Source organism: Petromyzon marinus, chromosome 78, assembly GCF_048934315.1.
Source record: "Petromyzon marinus isolate PM22_M1 ecotype Great Lakes invasive population chromosome 78, UKy_Petmar_22M1.pri1.0, whole genome shotgun sequence".
Lineage (NCBI taxonomy): Eukaryota > Metazoa > Chordata > Hyperoartia > Petromyzontiformes > Petromyzontidae > Petromyzon > Petromyzon marinus.
The window spans coordinates 685333-711359 of NC_133744.1; the positions used below are offsets into that span (position 1 = coordinate 685333).

General features: G+C 45.4%; 2 protein-coding genes and 1 pseudogene across 2 annotated transcripts in view; all 3 read right to left on the reverse strand.

Annotated features, from left to right (window-relative positions):
- LOC142907387 (uncharacterized) overlaps positions 1–14114 on the reverse strand; it is a 141429-nt gene extending 127315 nt beyond the window's left edge. The window contains exons 1-2 of the mRNA XM_076056868.1: positions 14092–14114; positions 10806–11219 (exon numbers count right to left, since the gene is read on the reverse strand). Of these exons, the coding sequence (XP_075912983.1) occupies positions 10806–11219; positions 14092–14114 (437 nt within the window). The remainder of the gene's footprint in view (positions 1–10805; positions 11220–14091) is intronic.
- On the reverse strand, positions 708–6275 carry LOC142907346 (uncharacterized). Its single transcript, XM_076056766.1, has 4 exons — positions 6062–6275; positions 4919–5004; positions 4460–4554; positions 708–2673 (listed from the first exon to the last, which is right to left on the reverse strand). Exons 2-4 carry the CDS (start codon positions 4919–4921, stop codon positions 1686–1688), a joined length of 1086 nt encoding a protein of 361 aa, XP_075912881.1. The 5' UTR covers positions 4922–5004; positions 6062–6275; the 3' UTR covers positions 708–1685.
- A 1756-nt stretch (positions 14115–15870) lies between the features above and the next one.
- Positions 15871–25655, reverse strand: LOC142907388 (uncharacterized; annotated as a pseudogene).
- Between the last annotated feature and the right edge of the window lie 372 nt (positions 25656–26027).

Sequence of the window (26027 nt, forward strand, 5' to 3'; positions counted from 1 at the left end):
GCATAGAGACCAGACCCGAAAGCTGAAACTGCTGGGCACGGGAGAACAATGGGTAAGGGGTGAAAAGAGCAAAAAAACAACGGAGGCACAAACTCATAAAACGATGGGTGGAGGTGTAGCGGACGCTCCAGGTCAGGGCGAGGCATCACTTGCAAATCGAAAGGTCGGCGCGTGATTGGCTGCGTGACGCGACGCCCCCCTCGCCCCCTGCCCCCTCCCCCTCCCACGGCCTTTGAAGTTGATGACAGGGGCAGCTGTCTACAACCTGTCACGACTCACTCCCTGCTGCCGTCCTGCCTCTTCAAGCCGCTCGCAGCGTCCGTGTGATGCCAGCGAGTGCTGCTGCGAGACAGCGATTGGGCAAAGTCTCCTCTCGTCCTTCTCCCTCAGACTCACTCAGCGTCCATGGGACACCGCGGGTCCAGTTTCGAGGCACGTGGTAGGACGTCTGAGTAGCTGGGTTCACAGGCAGAGTTTACGCTGGGCTCCTCTCGCGAAATATTCCTCCTCCGGGTAATTGCCTATCGGCGCCATTTAATAAACTCTCGCAACAGAATATCGGTGCAGTGTGATCTCTCTGTGTGTGTGTGTGTCGGGGCAGAACCTCGGCGTGGCGTCTGTGATCTGTGTCCGTTGCCCCGTCTGCTGTGGAGCGACGGTGAGCCCGGCGAGTGATTGGAGCGAGCGCGAGAGGCTCGTGTAGTGCAGCACACTCACGGCCACCGTCGTTTTTCACAGCGCTTGAGCTCGCTTGCAGCGCGTTTACACGGCGCGCTTTACGCAGCGAGTTCGCATTACGCTGCCGGTTTCCTCCGGCGGGGAGGTGCCGTAGCGCCGGCCGTCGGGGCAAGCGCGAGCCTATCGATGTTCAGAGTCCTTCAGCTTGAGCCTTCGTGTGCAAGCGGATTGGGGTTTAACCGATTGTGCACGCGCATATTCACGCTTCCGTTTTGATTTAGCGCCGACCCCTCGCGAGGGAAACTCGCGCCTGCAGGGGCACGTGGGTGCATGCCACCGCGTTCATTTTGGTGGTGGTGGTGGTGTACGTGGGCGCGTGGGAGATAACTCCGGGCGGTGGTTCAGATATGTCGCTCGGAGAGGGCGCCGGCGTGGTGGGTGACGGAGATCACCCGATCGGAGGGGGCCCGGTGAGAGGCGGCCGACGAGGAGAGGGGGGGTGGAGGGGGTGGACGTCGGCCTCCACGTGTGCCACACCCATTTTCACTGCTTGGTGCAGAGAGGCAAGGGGATTTAAGAAACTTAATCATTTGTTTCAACTGCTGAGGCAGATGGTGGAGCAGAGGGGCAGTGGGGCAGATTGGCAGTGGAGCAGAGAGGCAGTGGAGCATTGGGGGCAGTGGAGCAGAGAGGCAGTGGAGCAGTGGGGTAGAGGGGTAGTGGAGCAGTGGAGCATTGGGGCAGTGGGGCAGTGGGGCAGTGGATTAATGGGGCAGAGGAGTGGCGGTTCGTTATGAAGACGGCGAATCACCCGAAAATTTTTCCCACCACCGCTTGGATGTGCTTTGTAGAAAGACTATTTCCAAAAACGTCTCTTGTTATCTATTTGTCTTTTAACAACAAAAATTATATTGATCCTAATTTTTTAACAGAGCATCCTTGAGACTTGGCACGTGCTGGCTTTGTTCATGGTCTGCACCGGACCCCTCCAGCTCTCTCACCCTGGGTCAGCTGCCCCTTCCATGTCCTGGAAACCATGGCAAGGTCATCCCATGAGGACTGCCTGGATGAAAACCAGCATGGAAGGAGCCCAGTGTGGGGCCGGTTATGCTAATTTCATAGTTCCGTGTGTGTGTGATGTGAGGTCTCCTGGCAGCAGTCATTCTCCGCTGTAGTCCTGGCATCTGCTGCTCAGCTTCATTCCCCAGACGTGGTCCCAGTGGCACCGTCTCTCTGGAGAACCGTGTGGTGTTTGTGTGGCGTGCATCACGGGGTGGGTGGGTAGTGTGGTGATAGCGGTCACGGTTGGCATCGCCACCACCCCTACTTGGCAGTGGACCTCCACCACAAAGCAGAACGCGGCGGAGGAGTGAGTTGATCGCTCTCGCCACTCGAGCGAGGCCCCCTCGCGTCCTCTTCTTTTCGTGCATCTCCACCTGCACCTCCTCCATCTTCTCCTCCTCTGTCTCATCCTCCTCCATCCCCTCTTCTTCATCCTCCACTACCATCTTCTCCTCGACCTCCTCCTTCTCTTCCTGTGCCACCTCCGTCATCTCCTCCTCCACTAGCACCATCTCTTCCTCCCTCGTCTCCTCCTCCTCCACTAGCACCATCTCTTCCTCCTTCGTCTCCTCCTCACATTCCCGCACCAACATCTCCATCACCATCTTCTCTTCCTCCACCACCACCACCATTGTTTTCCCGTAGTCCGTCGTCTCCATGTCCTCCACCACGACCATCTGTTCATCCTTTGTTGTCTCCTTGTCCTCCATCTCCGTATTGTCTTTATCCTCTCCCTCAGTGTTCTCCTCCATTGTCACCATCACAATCTCGTCCTCCTTTGCCTTTTCTTCCTCCGATTTCTCCTCCTCCTCCGTCTCTACCTCATCCTCCATCATCTCCTCCTCCACCTCTTCCTTCGTCTCCTTCTCCACAAACTCTGTCGTCGCTTCAAAGGCCTGGACGAGTGAGGAGGAGGGCTGCGCTGGCTCAGATCTGTGAAGAGACAAACACGACCCCGTTCCACCTTCCTCCTACAGCAGACATCGCCATCTCCCCATCGTACGTGGGTGGAATGTGTGGCAGATTAATTCGAGCTTAATAGAAACAGCAATAACGACATGGCCAGTGAGGGTGATTAGTATTGGTGCTGTCATTGTCATGGCACAAGGCTATCCTTGAGATAGGTGCAGCTGTGTCTCGCACAGACTGCTGTAGTTTCACAGTACTGGGTGGCGTTGCTGTGGAAATTTAGCTGAATAATTTGAAGTTACATTTTTTTTGTACTTTCGGTAAAGTCACGTAGATGTAAAATAAAATAAAATAAATCACGACGTTTCGATTGCAACACAAGCAATCATCATCCGGTGGGAAAACCACAGCAAGAAATATTCTTGCAATAACGACATGGCTATTGGAACGTCGTGATTTAATATAATTTATTTTATGATACCGACGTGAATTTACCGAAAGAACCAAAGAGTATGGATCCCTGCAGTCACTAAAACTTCAAATCTAGATTTACACATTTCTCTATGTATATTCTAATTGACCCCTTGCACGTAATGGCCTAAGCATTTCAAACGGCATCGGTAGAGATCCTGAACGTCCACTGTGATGGAATGGGCGTGTATCTGTGTGGTTAATGCAGTGGCGATAATAGCCTGGGCGGGAAGCAAGATCTGAACTGTAAGTGGTGAGGAATGAGTGCGCGACCCCTTGGCCGCTTCAACCCTTTCACGATTTCGAAAAAATATCCGACAGTGATTCGTGGTCGACAGAGCCGCCTCCCTTGACGTCGAAGGCATCTCAGAGTGCGTTGCATGCGATGAGCCTCTCCCATCTCTCATCTCAACGCATTTGAAATTGGACACCCCTCTCAGCGGTAGCTGTCTCTGTGCATTACAAGGCGACTTGGCAGCTGGCCTGGAAACAGGATGGAGAGTTACATGGTGAAGATATCCTCGCTTCGTTATGTGGTCTAACCCAGAAACCAAATACGGAAAATACATCTGTCCACAGTGTAGCGGAATGTACACGTGGGGTTTGCAGTGCCTGTGTGTTTTGTGAGTGCGGCAGGGCTGGAGCACCTGTGCCCCACAGCAACTGGGACCCGGGTTTGATTTCCACGTTGGGCCACATTCTCTGCGTGGATTGTGCAGCCCCTTGTTCTGGGAGGGTTCTGAAGCTTTCTCCCTGTTACTGAACCCACACAAGCAATGCAAATCGTTCAATTTGGATCACAAACAGTCGCAACTTTGTAGCCAACTGCGAGCAAACTTGGCAGGACCCAACTGAAGAAAAATTCTTGAGACCGAGTAAGGCTCAAGCTACGTAAGAAGCATGGTAATAAATAACAAAAATAAACACTCAGGGCACACGCAGAGTGGTTTACCGTGGCTCAGCGGCTGCGGAGTTTGCTTTCTCTTCTTGGAAGGCCTCTTCTCCAGAGCTCGGGGCAATCGGGCCCTGCACAGGATTGGTGGTGACGGTGGTGGTGGTGGTGGTGGTGGCGGTAGTGGTGGTGGTGGTGGTGGCGGTGGTGGCGGTGGTGGTGGTGGTGGCGGTGTGGAGCCAGTGTCGCTCGATCTTGGCGAGGCGCTGCTCCTCATCGAGGCGCTTTTGCTCCACAAGGTGCTTCTCTTCTATCAAGTGTTCCTCCTCCTCCTCTTGATGCTTCACCTCAACGAGGTGTAGTGATGTTTTGGTGCAATGGTGTGGTGAAATGGTGTGTGAGTGTGGAGAGAATGTGGTGTTTGACTCCCATAGACGCCATACACACCTTTGAGGAGTGACGCTCTTAGCTTTGGCCTGGGAAAGGGTCCACTGCATCCATAATGTCCCCCCACGTTGCCGACTGGCGCCACGACTCCCGGGCTACGGAAAACAAAATTCATTCAAAGGACGAGTAATGAATTATTGGAGATTCACGGAACTAATTTTGAGATCCCTGTAATTACCTCTTACCACGTAACATGACCTGCTATTGAGAAATATGAATCACATGGCAGTAAAACTTTACCAGTCATATTTTTGTAAGCACGTTGAGACCGTCAATTCCGTAAACTTGAGACCCCCGTTTAAACAAAAATGACTGAAACTCAGCGCTAAATCCATGCTGTCTGCCACACTTGACCGTTACATCTTCCCATCACCACCAAGCCACGCCCACTAAAAGTAATTAGTCAGGGAGCTGCCTCCTCTGCATTAATGCCACGCGCTGCAGGTGTCTGGGACTTACCATCAAAGTCCTCCAAGATCTCAGCCCACTTGCGTTGTCTGTCCATGTTGTTGGGAAAGAGTAGTTTCTGCTTGATGTTGGAGGGCCTGGGGAGGTTGTAAAAACGCTAAGATTTAGCAACCTTTTGCGTCACTCATCCTCTCAATTATTACATATTTGACCACTCACTGTACCAATCCAATCGGTTTCCTTACTGTTGCTTTACAAGTCCACTCGCTCGCTTGTTTGCCCACTAACGCGTGCGTCAGATCACTCATCCACCCACGCGAACATGTTTATTCCAGCTTCCTATTGCATTAAACATAATCGCCAGACATAACCGTGATGTTTAACCTCTAATCCAGACAAGCATGTTGATGTACAGCCCATTTGTATTAATCGACTGCTTGATAAAGCCCCCCCTATGCCTTGTAGGTCATTGGGGTCAAATGACCATATTTAAATTATTTGTTTTAACCCGAGAATGACGTAGTAGGTCACGTGACGTCAGAGATACCGCCCATGTGGCTGTGACATCACAGATTGGAGACGTCTATGGCAGCAGCTAGGGTCTGAACTTAAAGGCAGACTCCTCCCCAGTGTTGGATAACATTCAATACATATAATGCAGGGCACAATCGTGCCAGCAATCAGAACACAATAATTATAGACATATTCTTAGTTTTTTTGGTAAAGTCACGTTGAAGGGAAACAACAAAATAATAAAATATATATAAAACAATAAAAAAATTCTCACGACGTTTCGACCATAACTCAAACGGTCGAAACGTCGTGAGAATTTTTTATTGTTTTATATATATTTTATTATTTTGTTGTTTCCCTTCAACGTGACTTTACCGAAAAAACTAAGAATATGAATTACTGCAGTCACGAAAGCTTTAAATCAAAATTATAGACATGTTAATCATATTATATGATATTTTATAACAGGTTAGTTTTGAACGTTTTAAATGCTGGCTCTCGTGGGGTCTAAACAATGACAGTAACAGCAACATATCAGAGCATGCCAAGTAACCCAACTAATAGTCCTTATTTGGTTGCAGAAAATCCAAATACCAACATATCATAAATAATGAAGCTTTAGTTTGTGGTCAACATGTACAAGAAAAATGAACGACACTCATCGTCAACAGGGACCCACACCTCGTTGATGATTCGCTCTGCAACGGCTTCTTCTGCTGCTTCCTCGTGCGCATTCCCCTCGACTGCGGGCGGAGGCGTGGCTATGACGTAACAGATGTGACGTCACTTCCGCGAGGCTCCGCGGGCGCACCACGTGGTGCAGTGGCGGTGGTGCGCGTCACCGGAAACAGCAGGGCCCTTGGTTCGACGTTAAATATTTGCCCCCTCGCTTTGCGCTGTCTTTGATGTCGCCGGTCCTGCGGCGGGGACTGAAGCGAGGCCTGGACGTCAGGCCTAGCATACACCTTGGCCTCAGGCTTCATAATCGTTCATGATTATTTTTTGTTTAATTTTCATTCATTAAATTGCAAGCGTATAAACACCATCCCGTTGGTTTATTTACTTTTAAATTCAGGTTTTTTTATTATAATTATTGATCTGTAGTTATATTTAAGTGAGTGAGGTGGTAGTTCTAAGTCTGATTTTGATTTTCGCGTAAATTATTGTGCAAAGGATTTGTCTGTGTGCACCTATCCTGGCAGGGGTACCATGGATTTTTTTAATAATTAAGTTGTTAATGAGATTGTTTCTTTGTGTGTGTCTGTTATCTATGTGTGTGTAAGGTTACATATCTATGTTTGTAGCTGTGTGTTTGTTAATTAATGATGGGTGGTGATGATGTGTATTGATAATGGATGGTGGTGTTGATGATGGGTAGTGATTATGAAGGTTGGTAATGATGATGGCTGGGTGGGGTGGTGATGATGATGGGTGATGGCGATGATGGGTGGTGTTGGGTGGTGATTATGAAAATTGGTAGTGGTGATGGGTGGTGATTGATGGTGGAAATGATAGGTGATGAAGGGTGGTGATTATGAAGGGTGGTAATGATGGTGGGTGGTGGTGATGATGGGTTGTGATTATGAAAATTGGTAGTGGTGATGGGTGGTGATGATGGGTGGTGTTGATGGCGGGTGATTGGTGTCTATGATGATGATGGTTGGCGATGATGGGTGCTGCTGATGATGGATGGTGATGGTGGTGATGATGGGTGTTGTTGATGATGGGTGGTGGTGACGATGGGTGATGGGTGCTGATGAGCGAAAATAGACACTTACTTAGAGATTCACGGTGTATCGATGTCTGTAACCCGTCTGAAAATGTCGCCACGAACACTCCCGAAGCAAAGTCGCTACAGCAATTGTGTTCACCAGGCTGTGTTGTCTCGCGGTAGAGCGACGAGTCGAGCGTCTAGCCTCATCAAGTTCCCACTGGAAATGGCCTTGAGCTCTGCTTTTGAGCCGCCTTAGATCTTCCCTGCCTAAGATGTAATCCTTTGACTTTCAGGATATTTGCATATCCTACTCCAGGTCCATATGCTAACGTAACGTGAATATGATCACAGTCTGATTCCATTACGCACACAGTGTGATTCTAATTATTCTTATGCGATTACAATCCCGCGCCTACATTTATGTTATTCAAAACTTTAGCAGATTATTGTACTTATTTTTATATCGTTACAATGGATAGGTTGAAGATTATAGGTTACGGCAGGGGTCGGGAACCTATGGCTCGCGAGCCAGATGTGGCTCTTTTGATGATTGCATATGGCTCGCAGATAAAACAAAATATTCTCACTTGTTTTAATCCATCCATCGATTTTTCACTGCGCATGTCCTGTTCAGGGCTGCAGGAGCAATTGTCCATTATTTTAATTGGATGATACTGGCCTACGTTTGCCGTTGCTGGGTAAAACAGGTAAACGCCCCCTTTTGAATCAGTCTGAGACTGCGTCTGCTCGGTCATTAGCTCAAAGCTAACCCTTCGACGAAGAAGATGGCGAAAAGAAAAAAAGACGACGAGTATCGTACATTTCAGGACGAATGGACCGAAGAATTCGCCTTTGTGGAGAGAGCGGGTTCTGCGGTGTGTCTAATTTGCAATGACAAAATTACATCGTTGAAACGGTCGAATGTAAAGCGGCACTTCGACACGCACCACGCTACCTTTGCATCAAAATACCCTGCGGGAGACAGCAGAAAGAAAGCGTGCCAAGAGCTTCTGAGCAGGGTGCAAGCTAGCCAGCAGCAACTCCGCGTATGGACCCGGCAAGGTGACTATGATTCGGCTAGCTTTGCTGGTTCTTTAGCAATAGTGAGGAACGGAAAACCATTCACAGATGGCGAGTATGCTAAAACGTTCATGCTGGATGTAGCCAATGAACTTTTTGATGATCTTCCAAACAAAGACAAGATAATCAAACGGATACAAGACATGCCTCTGTCGGCAAGAACTGTTCATGATCGTACCATCGTGATGGCAAACAAAGTGGAGGAAACGCAAGTGAAGGACATAAATGCAGCGCCGTTCTTTTCTCTGGCTTTGGATGAGTCAACAGACGTGAGCCATTTGTCGCAGTTCAGCGTGATTGCAAGATATGCTGTTGGTGACACACTGCGCGAAGAAAGTCTTGCTGTTCTGCCATTAAAAGGGTCCACAAGAGGTGAGGATTTATTCAAGTCTTTCATGGAGTTTGCTCAAGAAAAAAGTCTACCTATGGATAAACTTCTCTCAGTGTGTACTGATGGTGCTCCGTGTATGGTGGGGAAAAACAAAGCATTTGTGGCGCTTCTCCGTGAACATGAAAATAGACCCATCCTAAGTTTCCATTGCATTATACACCAGGAGGCACTTTGTGCTCAGATGTGTGACAGGCAGTTTGGCGAAGTGATGTCGCTGGTCATTCGTGTGATCAACTTTATTGTTGCCCGAGCCTTAAATGATCGCCAGTTTAAAACACTGCTGGATGAAGTTGTAAATAACTATCCTGGTCTGCTTTTGCACAGCAATGTGCGTTGGTTGTCAAGAGGGAAGGTGCTTAGCCGTTTTGCGGCTTGCCTGAACGAAATCCGGACTTTCCTTGAAATGAAAGGCGTCGGGCATCCTGAGCTAGCCGACACCGAGTGGCTCCTCAAGTTTTACTATCTCGTAGATCTGACTGAACATCTGAACCAGCTCAACGTGAAAATGCAAGGCATTGGAAATACAGTGTTATCCCTTCAACAAGCTGTATTTGCTTTTGAAAACAAGCTGGAGCTTTTCATCACGGATCTTGAAACAGGTCGTTTACTACATTTTGAAAAACTGAGCCAATTTAAAGATGCATGCACAGCAAGTGAGCCCATTCAAAACCTTGATCTCCACCAGCTAGCTGGCTGCACATCCAGTCTCCTACAGTCCTTCAAAGCACGCTTTGGAGAATTTCGTGAGCACACTCGTCTTTTTAAGTTCATCACCCATCCAAACGAGTGTTCACTGAACACAGCCGACCTGAATTACATCCCTGGTGTCTCCGTCAGAGATTTTGAAGCAGAAGTGGCTGACCTGAAGGCCTCAGACATGTGGGTGAATAAGTTCAAGTCTCTGAATGAAGATTTGGAAAGAATCACACGACAGAAAGCGGAGTTGGCGAGCAAGCACATGTGGACAGAAATGAAAAAACTCCAACCCAAAGACCAGCTGATTCTCAAAACTTGGAACGCGCTTCCTGTCACATACCACACACTGCAGCGTGTGAGTATTGCTGTATTGACCATGTTTGGATCTACGTATGCATGTGAGCAGTCATTCTCACATCTTAAAAACATCAAGTCCAACCTACGATCACGTTTAACGGATGAAAGCCTCAACGCTTGCATGAAGCTTAACCTCACCAAGTACCAACCCGACTACAAAGACATCAGCAAATCCATGCAGCACCAGAAGTCGCATTAATGGTGAGTGTTATAACAACATTATTTAAAAGAATAAATTCAGAGGCTTATTATACTGACATTTAGTTGAATTCACTTTTAAAATATATTATATGGCTCTCACTGAAATACATTTCCAAATTTTTTGCTTTCATGGCTCTCTTAGTCAAAAAGGTTCCCGACCCCTGTTTTAGACCAAGTAATACGTTACAATTGATTACATCAGTGATTTTGACACTGTAGTTTTACAATGTGTTTGAGAGTTTCCTGACGTGCATGTTGTGATTTGCTGAAGTGGTGTCATGAGCAGTGGTTGTGAGAGGGTTAAATTCCTGATAATTGTCAATGTTAAGGGTTCCCGTTGAGCCAATGTTGAAATGATTCTGTAATTACATCTTTACTCGAATTTTAAACATTTTTTAAGTAATTTTGCTTTTTTGGTTGGTAATAAGCAACTTTGGATAACATTTGTTAACTGTGCGTCTGACTTGAAGTCCAAGCCGTACATCAGACGAATCAACAATGTACATCCTGAAATCGGTTATCTACATTCGCTCATTACAAACCAAAAAAGATGTATAAAAGAAAAACAATTAAAAAATATTGAGGAAAGATGTAACTTTAGCTCAACAGGAACACTTAACCACGACAAAGTCAGGAACATAGCCCTCACAACCACTGCTCATCACTCCACTTCAGCAAATCACAACCTGCACGTCACGAAACCAAAGAGTCAAAATCCCTGATATAATCAATTGTATCGTATGACTTAGTCTAAAATAAACACACACAATTATATAAAACCGGCTTAATTGGTATAACCAAATGCAACATTATTTTTCATTCATCCCTACCTCTCGGTTTGACTCTCGAGCCACTCCATTACATCCAGCCATCTCTCGGGATCCAACTGCATGGGATAGAAGGTGGAATCTCCTTCAGGACGCATTGCAGCACCTTGAATTTCACCTTTTGATTTCAGTTTCCTATCATTGTGGACCTTCTGATGCCTGTTCAGATTTGATGACTGTGCAAATGCCTTTCCACACACAGAACACAGGAATGGCTTCTCACCCATGTGTGTTCTCTGGTGAATCTGAAGAGTTGACGAGAGTGAAAATGCCTTCCCACACACAGGGCACAGGAATGGCTTCTCACCCGTGTGCGTTTTCTGATGAGCTTGAAGAGTTGATGACCTTGCTAATGCCTTCCCACAAACAGGACACAGGAATGGCTTCTCGCCTGTGTGTGTTCTTTGGTGACTCTGAAGATTTGATGACCGTGAAAATGCCTTCCCACACACAGGGCACAGGAAGGTCTTCTCTCCCGTGTGTGTTTTCTCATGATCTTGAAGACTTGATGACCGTGCAAATGCCGTCCCACACAGGGCACAGGAATGGCTTCTCGCCAGTGTGTTTTCTAATCTACATCAAGTTATGGTTAAACAAAGTAATCTACAGTCACTTTATTATCAGCTCAGACATCATCATCGCAATCATTTCCAACGATGTGTGGGGTCCCGAGAGAGCAAGGCCCGGCCACAAACAGCCGGGTAGCGGAAGCAGCAGAATCAGAAGTAGCTGCGTCGCATTTGATCAACTGTGACATTGTAAACTCTCAACTGTTAAACTCTAACATAGTGAAATATAATATTATAACCTATTAACTTAAACCTATCCTTTGTAACGCTGTAAAATACGATTAACTGTTATCGAGTATTACCACGTAAATGGAGGCATGGGATTATAATGGTATTATAATCACTGTTGGATGATTGTGTCGTATCAATGGAATCGAATGTGTATATACAGTACATATATACACATACAAAGAGTATAACAATTACATATCGTAGCAGATATACAATACACATTATTTCAAAAACGTATTCATTTTTTTACTTTTACTGAGAATGTCGTTGTCCATGTATGGAGATGGAGCGCAGTGGATCGTATCGTCTCTGCTATGTTTCGGAATCCGTGTGATCACCCAGTCACATCGCCTAACTCCAGTCACAGCGCCTTACACAAACTACATCTCCCCAACATGGCAGCCTTCCCGCTTCTGTGTATTGTGTTTATGCGATAACAGAGGTGTCTATTATCCCCTACGCCTTGACCAAAACGACGGATTGTCCGCTTAACACCCTAGTCCGTAAACCACTATTGGTGACAGTGTTGTTTGAGAGCAGCTATTAAAGTCTCTGTGGCTAATGAGGTGGTGGCTGGCCGAACCGTGCCTCGCTGTTTGTCTCCGGAGTGATGACGGATACAAACCAGACCAAGCGGAGGCCATGTACCAGATCGGGTTTTGGTTACTGATGTTAGAGTGATTGTGTTGCAAGTGTGGTCACTACGCGTCTGAACGTGCTCAAGCCCCGAAGCTCGGCGGTTGTGGGCAACGCCACGGGACTGCATTCACTTTAATTCGAGGACAATGGAGGGCATGGGGAACGTGTTTTTACAGCGCTAATCCAATTTATTCAAAACAAGCGCGCAATTACACAATGAGATGCACTTACATATTCATGCATGAAACACAATGGGCACATTTACCATTCGGTACGTTAATAGACATACGGATTGTACCTTCCAAAATTAACAATCGAATGCAAATATCCTGAAAGACAAAGGATTGGATCCTAGGAGGGGAGTTATAAGGCGACTCAGAAGCAGAGCTCAAGGCCATTTCGAGAGGGAACTTGATGAGGCTGGACGCTCGACTCGTCGCTCTGCTGATCGCCCTTCTACCGCGAGACAACGCAGCCTCTCGAGCACAATTGCGTGGCGACAGTGAGGCGACTTTGATTCGTGAGAGTTCGTGGGGACATCTTCAAACGGGCTACAGACATCGATACACCGTGAATCTCCAAGTAAGTGTCTATTTTCGCTAATAAACGCATAAATACGTTCGTTGTCAAACTGACTGGATGTGATTGTGTCTCTGTTAGACGCGTGTGACGCTTTTGTTTTGGCAATAAACAAAATCCAAAACGCAACGAGTAACATCCTCGCAGCCGAGAGTGTACTTTTGACTCTCAATAACATCGCTTCTTCTCCTCCGAATCTGAAGAAACAGTCGCATGGAGCAGAGATACTCTCCACAGCGTCACGAACACACGGACAAAAAGTTATTCAATTGCTTGGTGTGTAGGAAGGCATTTTCACGGACATCACATCTTAAGATTCACGAGAGAACACGCACGGGCGAGAAGCCATTCCTGTGCCCTGTGTGTGGGAAGACATTTGCACAGTTATCACATCTTCAAAGTCACCAGAAAACACACACTGGCGAGAAGCCATTCCTGTGCTCTGTGTGTGGGAAGGCATTTGCACAGTCGAAAATTCTTCAAAACCATCAGAAAACACACACGGGTGAGAAGCCATTCTTGTGTTCTATATGTGGGAAGGTATTTGTACGGCCATCAAAGCGGAACAGACATCAGAAGGTCCACGATGATTGGAAACTGAAATCAAAAGGTGAAATTCAAGGTGCTGCAATGATTCCTGAAGATAATTCCACCTTCGATCCCATGCAGTTGGATCCCGAGAGATGGCTGGATGTAATGGAGTGGCTCGAGAGTCAAACCGAGAGCTAGGGATGACTGAACAATAATGTTGCATGTGGTTTACCTATTAAGCCGGATTGAGTAATTGTACGTGTTTCTTTTAGACAAAGTAATACCTTACAATTGATTACATCAGTGATTTTTACACTTTAGTTTTACAATGTGTTTCAGAGTTTTGTGACGTGATCGTGGTAAATTTCTGAAGTGGCATGATGATCAGTGGTTGTGATCATCATGCCACTTCAGCATGGTTAAGTGTTCCCGTTGAGCTAAAGTTGAAATGAGTCTGTAAATAAATCTTCGCTCGAAATTTTAAACGCGTAGTTTTATTTTATATAGCTTTTTTGGTTTGTAATAAGCAACCTTAGATAACCGATTTCAGGATGTACATTGATGACGCGTTCGTCTGATGTACGGCTTGGAATTAAAGTCAGACGCATAGTGAACAAATGTAGTTAACCAATAATGAAATCAATGGGGAATAATACTTTAATGATTTGATATTCCTGGAAGTGACATGGTTTTAATTGTATTGTAACTGTTTGAGCATATGACGTAATAAATATTCGGCTCGAGATTTACGTAAATATTCTTGTATATGAATAAAAACGTATTTTTAACAACTGTTTGTCCGTCATTTATTTTACTTTTTTTTAAAGCAAAACGTCTGGATCCGAGTTACAGGTAGAGCGTCTCCATCACACAAGTCTGCCCTTAACGAGCAGTACCTTGGCTGTCTCCCCATCACCATGTTCCTAGAGGGGAATGGTCCCCGTTATAAATCGTCTCGCAGCATTCTGGTCCCTAATCCCGAAGTAAACTGGAGATCACCTGTACTGTATACCATGTCAACTGTAACACTATAAACTATAACACTAAACATTATAAATGACTATAAACTGCTTTTACGATTTTCTAGCGGTAATTACCCGGCGTTGCCCGGGCGAAAAAGACAGACACACACGGATCGACCTACTCAAACAGACATTGACCCACACACACAAAGACATTGACTTACACAGACACACAAATGGAGTCACAGACACGCATAGCTAGGCTGTCACACACACATCGACCTTAGCACACATATGGACTAACACACACATATATCGACTAAGAGACACACACATGGACATACACACACATGGACCCACGCACACACATCGACTTAAACCCACACACAGACACATGGACTCACACACACAGACATGGGCTTTAGATACACACACATGAAGGAACACACGCAAATATCGACTCGCACACACACGCATTGACTTACACACACATATATGGACTAACATACACCCATCGACTGACACATATAGAGACACACACTCACATGGAGCCATGCACACATATCGACTAACACACAGCGACTGACACACACACAAGGACTGACACGCACACTTGGACTTACACACACACATCGACGTACAGACACACACATCTGGCGTTGCCCGTGCAAAAAATACACGGACACACGTAGACTTGCACACACACATGGACATAAATGCACACACATGGACTCAAACACACACACATATGGACTGACACACACACACACATCGACTTACACTGCAATCCCCGATGATGCCACAGCTAGAGCAATGTTCCCTCTCTGGCGAGCCTTAGCGAGGAGCAGTTTGATAACAAAAGTCTTGCCAGTACTGGCAGGTGCATCAAGGTAAAAAAAGACTCCATTTGTAGTCTCAATGTGTTCCAAGATTTTCGTGTAGGATTCAATTTGTACATGCATGAGCTTTGATATGATATTTGTAAATGCGAATCGGGAGTCGCTAACGCGACTTGGGATATGCAATGTTTAGAATCCCATTAAAACTATTAGAATCGCACTATGGTCATATTATAATCAGGATTTTGAATGCTGAATGAATCTTCCATCTCCGTGACATCGAATAGCACTCTACAATATCCGCATATATACGTTTAAATAAACGTGCAAACCCAATATTATCCCGTGATATTATTAATCGTTGCAATTGTAACGACTCCGGACTCAGACAATAGAAGGTTCTTTTGTTTAGGCTTTAACACGGCTTCGGACCCCGGCGTCACGATATAGCAACGACGACGAGGAGACAGCAACCAGCCACGACCCGAATCCCCACTAACACAGCCCCGAACCTCGTTCCTCCACCTCTCTTACTCTCGGCGTGAACCTCCCCCAACCCTTGGTCTCGCCTTCCCTTCTTGAACTCTCTCTATCCTGTTGTCACCACTTGTCCCTTCGTTGACGCACTGTCTGAACATCCCCTCCGCCACCCTCTTAAAACAAAATGAGCCGTCTCGGCTAACAACAATTTTTAGAAGCCACGTGCGTCAGGGCAGCAGCTGTAGCAACATTTTCCCGACGCCCGACAATCACAATCTTAACGCTCATCTGTAAAGGGGTAAGCGGTGTGACCCTACTCACCCGACAACACGAAAACATTAAAACGACAACAATAATCCTAACATGCTTCCACGTTGTCCACAGCCTTGAAGCGTTAGGCAGGTCCCTGGCTTCTTGTGAAGAATTTGGACCGGGCTCCAGGCACCGGTCCCTCGCACGTGGCAGATCCTCGAGGCACCCCGGGCCTCAGGGGCTGGGAAACTGTGGACGGCTCAACACATCTCCTTTGGCGTACGGTCTCCGTTGTGGAGCGCCCCATCACGTCGGACACAGCAGACTTGGCCTGTACAGGACATGGGGATGAGCTGTCTGGGTGGGCACGGAGAAAGTTCCTCGTTATAAATCGTTTCGCAACGTTCCGGTCACGAATCCCGAAGTATACCGGGGATCACCTGTACTCTATACCACGTAAACTGATAACACATTAAACAACAACACTAAACATTAAACGACTATAAACTATCAACTGGTTTTATAATTTATACCACCATTAACGGAGGGACGGTATTATAATCTCATTAGCAGTATTATAATCGCACTCTGCTCATATGTATGTAAAGTGAACGTTCAATCGAACCGAGGGTCGGATATGCGAACTGCGGGGGGTGCAGGGTTAGAATCGCATTAAGATTTTACAATAACAATGGATGGCATGGGGAACGTGTTTTTACAGCGCTAATCCAATTTATTCAAAATAAGCGCGCAATTACACAATGAGATGCACTTACATATTCAGGCATGAAACACAATGGGCACATTACCATTCGGTATGTTAATAGACATACGGATTGTACCTTCCAAAATTAACAATCGAATGCAAATATCCTGAAAGACAAAGGATTGGATCCTAGGAGGGGAGTTATAAGGCGGCTCAGAACAGAGCTCAAGGCCATTTCGAGAGGGAACTTGATGAGGCTGGACGCTCGACTCGTCGCTCTGCTGATCGCCTTCTACCGCGAGACAACGCAGCCTGGTGAACACAATTGCTGTGTCGACAGTTAGGCGACTTTGCTTCGTATGGTGAGTGAATATGCGAGTTCGTGGGGACATCTTCAGACGGGTTACAGACATCGATTCACCGTGAATCTCCAAGTAAGTGTCTATTTTCGCGTCTCGATTAAACGCGAATGACGTTCTTGTATTGGCAGTTTACAAAATCTAAAAACGCAACGCTTAACATCCTCGCGGACGATAGGATACTTTTATTTATCGATAACACCCGCTACTGTTACTCCGCTCAGAAGACGCAGTCACATGGAGCAGATACGCTCTGCGAAGCCCCTAGCACACGGGAGCAAGGAGCCATTCAATTGCTCTGTGTGTGTGAAGGCATTTTCACGGCCATCACAGCTTAAGAGTCACAAGAAAACACACACGGGCGAGAAGCCATTCCCGTGTTCTGTGGTTTAACCTATTAAGCCGGATTGAGTAATTTTGCTTGTAATGTTGCCCCTTACAGTTTTTGTGAGTTTCGTGACGTGGTGGTTTAATGTTTTCGGATTACTTGCTGAAGTGGTGTGATAAGCACTGGTTGTGAGTGTTCAATTGTTGACAATATTGTAGTGGTTAAGTGTTCCTGTTGAGCTAAAGTTGAATTGTCTAATTACATCTTTACTCAACATTTTAAACATTTTTTTCTTTTACATAGTTTTTATTGGTTGGTAATAAGCGACTGTAGATACCCGATGTCAGGATGTACTTTGATGACGCGTTTGTTGGATTTTTAGCTTGGACTTCACCACAGACGCACAGTGAACAAATGTGGTGAACTAATCAGGAAATCAATAGGGAATGATACGCTGACGCTTTGGTGTTCCTGAAATTGACATGGTTTACATTCAACTGTAACTGTTTGAAAATAGGACGTAACACACATTTGATACGAGTTTTAAGTGAATATTTTTGTAGATGAATAAAAACGTATTTTTTACAATTTTTTGTCCGTTATTTATTTTGCAATGTTTAAAGCAAAAACGTGTAAAAATTTCAGGTGGAGGATCTCCGTCACACAAATCTGCCCTTAACCGGCAGCATATTGGCTGTCTACCCCATTAAGATATGTTCCTTGAGGGAAAGGTCCCCGTTGTTAATCGTTTCTCAACGTACCTGTCGCTAATTCCAAAGTATGCCTTGGATAAACTGTACTCTGTAACATGTAAACTGTAACAGTCTAAACGATAACACATTAACGACTATAACCTTGTTTAATAATGTATTGCAACACAAATGGAGGTACGGTATTAAAATTTCATTAGAAGTATTTGAATCTCACTGTGGTCGTATTAAAATCGCGCTCTGCTCATATGCATGTGTAGCGTACGTGCAAGCGAACCGGAGGTCGGATATGCGAACTGGGGTGAGTGGAGGTGTGCAGAGTTAGAATCGCTTAAACATTATTAGAGTAACACTGTGCTCGAATGTTTGATATTTGTAAATGCGAATCGAGAGTCGCTAATGCGACTTGGGATATGCAATGATTAGAATCCCATTAAAACTATTAGAATCGCACTGTGGTAATGTTATAATCAGGATTTTGAATGCTGGATGAATGTTCCATCTCCTTGACATCGAATGGCACTCTACAATATCCGCATATATATGTTTAAATAAACGCGTAAACCCAATATAACCCCGTGATATTATTAATCGTTGCAATTGTAACGACTCCGGACTCAGACAATAGAAGGTTCTTTTGTTTAGGCTTTAACACGGCTTCGGACCCCGGCGTCACGATATAGCAACGACGACGAGGAGACAGCCACCAGCCACGACCCGAATCCCCACTAACACAGCCCCGAACCTCGTTCCTCCACCTCTCTTACTCTCGGCGTGAACCTCCCCCAACCCTTGGTCTCGCCTTCCCTTCTTGAACTCTCTCTATCCTGTTGTCACCACTTGTTCCTTCGTTGACGCACTGTCTGAACATCCCCTCCGCCAACCTCTTAAAACAAAATGAGCCGTCTCGGCAAACAACAATTTTTAGAAGCCACGTGCGTCAGGGCAGCAGCTGTAGCAACATTTTCCCGACGCCCGACAATCACAATCTTAACGCTCATCTGTACGGGGTAAGCGGTGTGACCCTACTCACCCGACAACAACAACAACACGAAAACATTAAAACAACAATAATCCTAACATGCTTCCACGTTGTCCACAGCCTTGAAGCGTTAGGCAGGTCCCTGGCTTCTTTTAAAGAATTTGGACCGGGCTCCAGGCACCGGTCCCTCGCACGTGGCAGATCTTCGAGGCACCCTGGGCCTCAGGGGCTGGGAAACTGTGGGCGGATCAACACATCTCCTTTGGCGTGCGGTCTCCGTTGTGGAGCGCCCCATCACGTCGGACACAGCAGACTTGGCCTGTACAGGACGTGGGGATGAGCTGCCTGGGTGGGCACGGAGAAAGTTCCTCGTTATAAATCGTTTCGCAACGTTCCGGTCACGAATCCCGAAGTCTACCGGGGATCACCTGTACTCTATAAACACGTAAACTGATAACACTATAAACAATAACAATAAACATTAAACGACTATAAACTATCAACTGGTTTTATAATTTATACCACCATTATCGGAGGGACGGTATTATAATCTCATTAGCAGTATTATAATCGCACTCTGCTCATATGTATGTAAAGTGAACGTTCAACTGCGGGGGGTGCAAAGAATCACATTAAAATTTTACAATAACAAATGGTCGTATTAGCATTTTTCTGTGCTTGAATGTATGTTACGCGCAAATGCAAATAGTTTAGTCGTCAATGCGAGGCAGGGGTTAAGAAGTGCACGTTTAATCCGGTGTTAACGTATTTTTAAAAATCTTATTTAAGCACAATATTGTTGATAAGAATTCGTCTGGACATGGCACGTGCCTTGTTCTTTGTCCGTCAAAGGAGTTCATTCATGAGGAGTATTCGCTGAGCCCCGATGACACTAACCTACATCAAGTTAAATGTGCAAGGTTGCGATTGTAGGATCCACACCCAACACACGGACAATAGAAGGGTCCCCTTGGACAACGTGGAAGCGTATTAGGATTTGTGTGTGGTTGTTGTTTTGTTGGTTTATTGTTGTTGTTGTCGGGTGAGTAGGGTTACACGGCTTACCCCTTACAGATGACCGTTAAGATTGTGATTGTAGCGGCGTGGGAAAAATGTTGCTGCAGCTGCTGCCCTGACGCACGTGGCTTCTAAAAATTGTTGTTAGCCGAGACGGCTCATTTTGTTTTAAGATGGTTGTTGTGAAGACAGTGCCTCATCGAAGGGACAAGCGGTGACAACAGGAGAGAGAGAGTTCAAGAAGAGAAGGCTGGACCAAGGGTGGAGGGGGAGGTTGACGCCGAGAGAGAGTTGAAGGAACGAGGTTCAGGGCTGTGTTAGTGGGGATTCGGGTCACGGCTGGTTGCCGTTAAGGCGTCGTCGTTGCTATATCGTGACGCCGGGGTCCTAAGCCGCGTTAAAGGCTAAATAAAAGAACCCTCTACAGTCTGAGTCCGGAGTCATTACAATTGCAGCTATTAATAATCTCACGGATTTGCGTTTATTTAAATATATATAAGGATGTTGTGTAGTGCTATTCGATGTCATTCAGATGGAAAATTCATCTAGCTGATGATGATTGCTTGTGTTGCAGTCGAAACGTCGTGAGAATTTTATTGTTTTATATTTTTATAATTTTATTGTTTCAATTCTACGTAACATTACCGAAAGAACCAAAAATATGAATCCCTGCATTCACGAAAGCTGTCAAAGACCTGGTTCTAATATGACCATAGTGCGATTCTAATAGTTTCAATGGGATTCTAATCATTGCAAATCCAAAGTCGCATTAGCGACTCTCGATTCGCATTTACAAATAGCAAACATTCGAGCAAAGTGTTATTCTAATAATAATTCTAATAATTTTAATGCAATTCTAACTCTGTACCCTCTCCCCCTCTCACCCCAGTTCGCATATCCGACCTCCGGTTCGCTTCCACGTACACTACACATGCATATGAGCAGAGCGCGATTTTAATACGACCACAGTGAGATTCAAATACTTCTAATGATATTTTAATACCGTACCTCCATTTGTGTTGTAATAGATTATTAAACAAGGTTATAGTCGTTAATGTGTTATCGTTTAGACTGTTACAGTTTACATGTTACAGAGTACAGTTTGTCCACGGCATACTTTGGAATTAGCGACTGGTGCGTTGAGAAACGATTAACAACGGGGACCATTCCCTCAAGGAACATATCTTGATGGGGTAGACAGCCAATATGCTGCCGGTTAAGGGCAGATTTGTGTGACGGAGATCCTCCACCTGAAATTTTCACACGTTTTTGCTTTAAACATTGTAAAATAAATAACGGACAAAAAATTGTTAAAAATATGTTTTTATTCATCTGCAAAAATATTTACTTAAAACTCGTATCAAATGTTTATTATGTCCTATTTTCAAACAGTTACAGTTCAATGTAAACCATGTCAATTCCAGGAACACCAAAGCGTCAGTGTACAATTCCCCATTGATATCCTGATTAGTTCACCACATTTGTTCACTGTGCGTCTGTGGTGAAGTCCAAGCTAAAAATCCAACAAACGCGTCATCAAAGTACATCCATGAATCGATTATCTACAAGTCGCTTAATACCAACCAAAAAAAACTATGTAAAATAAAAAAATGTTTAAAATGTTGAGTAAAGATGTAATTAGACTCATTTCAACTTTAGCTCAACAGGAACATTTAACTACGACAATAGTCAGGAATTCAACCCTCTCACAACCACTGCTCGTCACACCACTTCAACAAATCACCACCTGCAAGTAACGAAACTCTCAAACACATTGTAAACTACAGTGTCAAAATCACGGATATAATAAATTGTAACGTCTTACTTGGTCTAAAATAAACACACACACGTACTCAATCCGAATTAATAGGTATAACAACATGCGACTTTATTTTTCAGTCATCTCTAGCTCTCGGTTTGACTCTCGAGCCACTCCATTACATCCAGCCATCTCTCGGGATCCAACTGCATGGGATCGAAGGTGGAATCTTCTTCAGGAATCATTGCAGCACCTTGAATTTCACTTTTTGATTTCAGCTTTCTATCATCGTGGACCTTCTGATGCCTGTTCAGTTTTGATGACTGTCCAAATGCCTTCCCACACACAAAGCACAGGAATGGCTTCTCGCCCGTGTGTGTATTCTTGTGACTCTTAAGATGTGATGACCTTGAAAATGCCTTCCCACACACAGAGCACAGGAACGACTTCTCGCCCGTGTGTTTTTTCTGGTGTCTCTTAAGACTTGATGGCCGTGAAAATGCCTTCCCACACACAGGGCAATTGAATGACTCCTTGCCCGTGTGTGCGTGGGGCTGTAGAGAGCGTCTCTGCTCCATTTGACTGTTTCTTTTGAGCGGAGTAACAGTAGCGGGAGTTATCGATAGTTAAACTACAAAACAAAAACGTAACTCGCGTCTAACCGAGACACACAAATAGACACTTACTTGGAGATTCACGAACTCTCCCGACGCAAAGTCAACTACCAGTCGACACGCAATTGTGATCGCCAGGCTGCGTTGTCTCGCGATAGAAGGGCGATCAGCAGAGCAACGAGTCGAGCGTCCAGCCTCATCAAGTTCCCACTGGACATGGCCTTGAGCTCTGCTTCTCAGCGGCCTTATAACTCCCCCACTAGGACCCAATCCTTTGTCTTTCAGGATATTTACATTCTATTGTTAATTTTGGAAGGTACAATCCGTATGTATATTAACATACCGAAGGGTAATGTGCACATTGTGCTTCATGCCTGAATATGTAGATGTATGTCAGTGTGCAATTGCGCGCTTATCTTGAATAAATGGGATTAGCGCTGTAAAAATACGTCCGCCATGCCCTCCATTGTCCTCGATATAAAGTGAATGGCGTGGCGTTTCCCACAACAGCCGTAACACAATCACTCTAACATCAATAACCAAAATCCAATCTTGTACATGGTCTCCGCTTAATCTGGATTGTATCCATCATCACTCCGGAGACAGAGAGGCGTGGTTCGGCCAGCCACCACCTCATTTGGCGCATCTACTTTAATAGCTGCTCTCAAACAACACTGTCACCATCAGTGGTTTACGGGCTAGGGTGTTAAGCGGGCAATCAGTCGTTTTGGTCAAGGCGTATGGGATAATGGACACCTCTGTTATCCCATAAACACAACACACAGCAGCGGGAAGGCTGCCTTGTTGGGGAGATGCAGTTTGTGTAAGGCGCTGTGACTGGAGTTAGGCGATGTGACTGGGTGATCACACGAATTCCGAAACATAGCAGAGACGATACGATCCACTGCGCTCCATCTCCCTACATGGACAACGACATTCTCAGTAAATCATGTGTAGTGTACAGTAAGGGAAAAATGTATTTGATCCCTGCTGATTTTGGACGTTTAAACATTGTAAAATAAATAACGGACAAAAAGTTGTTAAAAATATGTTTTTATTCATCTGCAAAAATATTTACTTAAAACTCGAATCAAAAGTGTGTTACGTCCTATTTTCAAACAGTTACAGTTGAATGGAAACCATGTCAATTTCAGGAACACCAAAGCGTCAGTGTATAATTCCCCATTGATTTCCTGATTAGTTCACCACATTTGTTCACTGTGCGGCTGTGGTGAAGTCCAAGCTATAAATCCAACAAACGCGTCATCAAAGTACATCCATGAATCGATTATCTACAAGTCGCTTAATACCAACCAAAAAAACTATGTAAAAGAAAAAATGTTTAAAATGTTGAGCAAAGATGTAATTAGACTCATTTCAACTTTAGCTCAACAGGAACATTTAACTAGGACAATAGTCAGGAATTCAACCCTCTCACAACCACTGCTCGTCACACCACTTCAACAAATCACCACCTGCAAGCAACGAAACTCTCAAACACATTGTAAACTACAGTGTCAAAATCACAGATATAATAAATTGTGACGCATTACTTGGTCTAAATTAAGCACACATACGTACTCAATCCGAATTAATAGGTATAACAACATGCAACATTATTTCTCAGTCACCCCCAGCTCTCGGTTTGACTCTCGAGCCACTCCATGACATCCAGCCATCTCTCGGGATCCAACTGCATGGGATCGAAGGTGGAATCTCCTTCAGGCCTCATTGCAGCACCTTGAATTTCACCTTTTGATTTCAGCTTCTAATCATCGTGGACCTTCTGATGCCTGTTCAGATTTGATGACTGTGAAAATGCCTTCCCACACACAGGGCACAGGAATGGCTTATCGCCCGTGTGTGTTCTCTTATGGCGTTTAAGGTCTGCTGAAAGTGAAAATGTCTTCCCACACACAGGGCACAGGAATGGCTTCTCGACCGTGTGTATTCTCTCATGGCGTTTTAGGTCTGAAGAAAGTAAAAATGTCTTCCCACACACAGAACACAGGAATGGCTTCTCACCTGTGTGTGTTTTCTGATGAGTTTTAAGAGTTGATGACTGTGAAAATGCCTTCCCACACACAGGGCACAGGAATGGCTTCTCACCCGTGTGTGTTCTCTTATGGCGTTTAAGGTCTGCTGAAAGTGAAAATTCCTTTCCACATACAGAACACTGGAATGGCTTCTCGCCCGTGTGTAATCTCTGGTGTCTCTGAAGATCTGATTGCCGTGAAAATGCCTTCACACACAGTGCAATTGAATGGCTCCTTGCTCCCGTGTGCTAGGGGCTTCGCAGAGCGTATCTGCTCCATGTGACTGCGTCTTCTGAGCGGAGTAACAGTAGCTTGTGTTATCGATAATTAAAAGTATCCTATCGTCCGCGAGGATGTTAAGCGTTGCGTTTGTGGATTTCTTTAGCTGCCAAAACAAGAATGTCACTCGCGTTTAACCGAGACGCGAAAATAGACACTTACTTGGAGATTCAGGGTGAATCTATGTCTGTAACCCGTCTGAAGATGTCCCCACGAACTCGCATATTCACTTACCATACGAAGCAAAGTCGCCTAACTGCCGACACAGCAATTGTGTTCACCAGGCTACGTTGTCTCGCGGTAGAAGGGCGATCAGCAGAGCGACGATTCGAGCGTCCAGCCTCATCAAGTTCCCTCTCGAAATGGCCTTGAGCTCTGCTTCTGAGCCGCCTTATAACTCCCCCCATAGGATCCAATCCTTTATCTTTCAGGATATTTGCATTCGATTGTTAATTTTGGAAGGTACAATCCGTATGTCTATTAACATACCGAATGGTAATGTGTCCATTGTGCTTCATGCCTTAATATGTAAGTGCATCTCATTGTGTAATTGCGCGCTTATTTTGAATAAATTGGATTAGCGCTGTAAAAACACGTTCCCCATGCCCTCCATTGTCCTCGAATTAAAGTGAATGCAGTCCCGTGGCGTTGCCCACAACCGCCGAGCTTCGGGGCTTGAGCACGTTCAGACGCGTAGTGACCACACTTGCAACACAATCACTCTAACATCAGTAACCACAACCCGATCTGGTACATGGCCTCCGCTTGGTCTGGTTTGTATCCGTCATCACTCCGGAGACAAACAGCGAGGCACGGTTCGGCCAGCCACCACCTCATTTGCCGCAGCGACTTTAATAGCTGCTCTCAAACAACACTGTCACCATTAGTGGTTTACGGACTAGGGTGTTAAGCGGGCAATCAGTCGTTTTGGTCAAGGCGTAGGGGATAATAGACACCTCTGTTATCCCATAAACACAATACACAGCAGCGGGAAGGCTGCCTTGTTGGGGAGATGTAGTTTGTGTAAGGCGCTGTGACTGGAGTTAGGCGATGTGACTGGGTGATCACACGGATTCCGAAACATAGTAGAGATGATACGATCCACTGCGCTCCATTTCCCAACATGGACAACGACATTCTCAGTATATCATGTGTAGTGTACAGTAAGGGAAAATGTATTTGATCCCTGCTGATTTTGTACGTTTGCCCAATGACAAAGAAATGATCAGTCTATAATTGTAATGGTAGGTTTATTTGAACAGTGAGAGACAGAATAAAGATTTCTGGCTCCCAGGTGCCTTTTATACAAGTAAGGAGCTGAGATAAGGAGCACACTCTTAAAGTTGGTGCTCCTAATCTCAGCTTTGCAGCCCCCCCCCTCACCCCAGTTCGCATATCCGACCTCCGGTTCGCGATTTTAAAACGACCACAGTGAGATTCAAATACTTCTAATGATAGTTTAATACCGTACCTCCGTTTGTGTTGTAATACATTATTAAACAAGGTTAT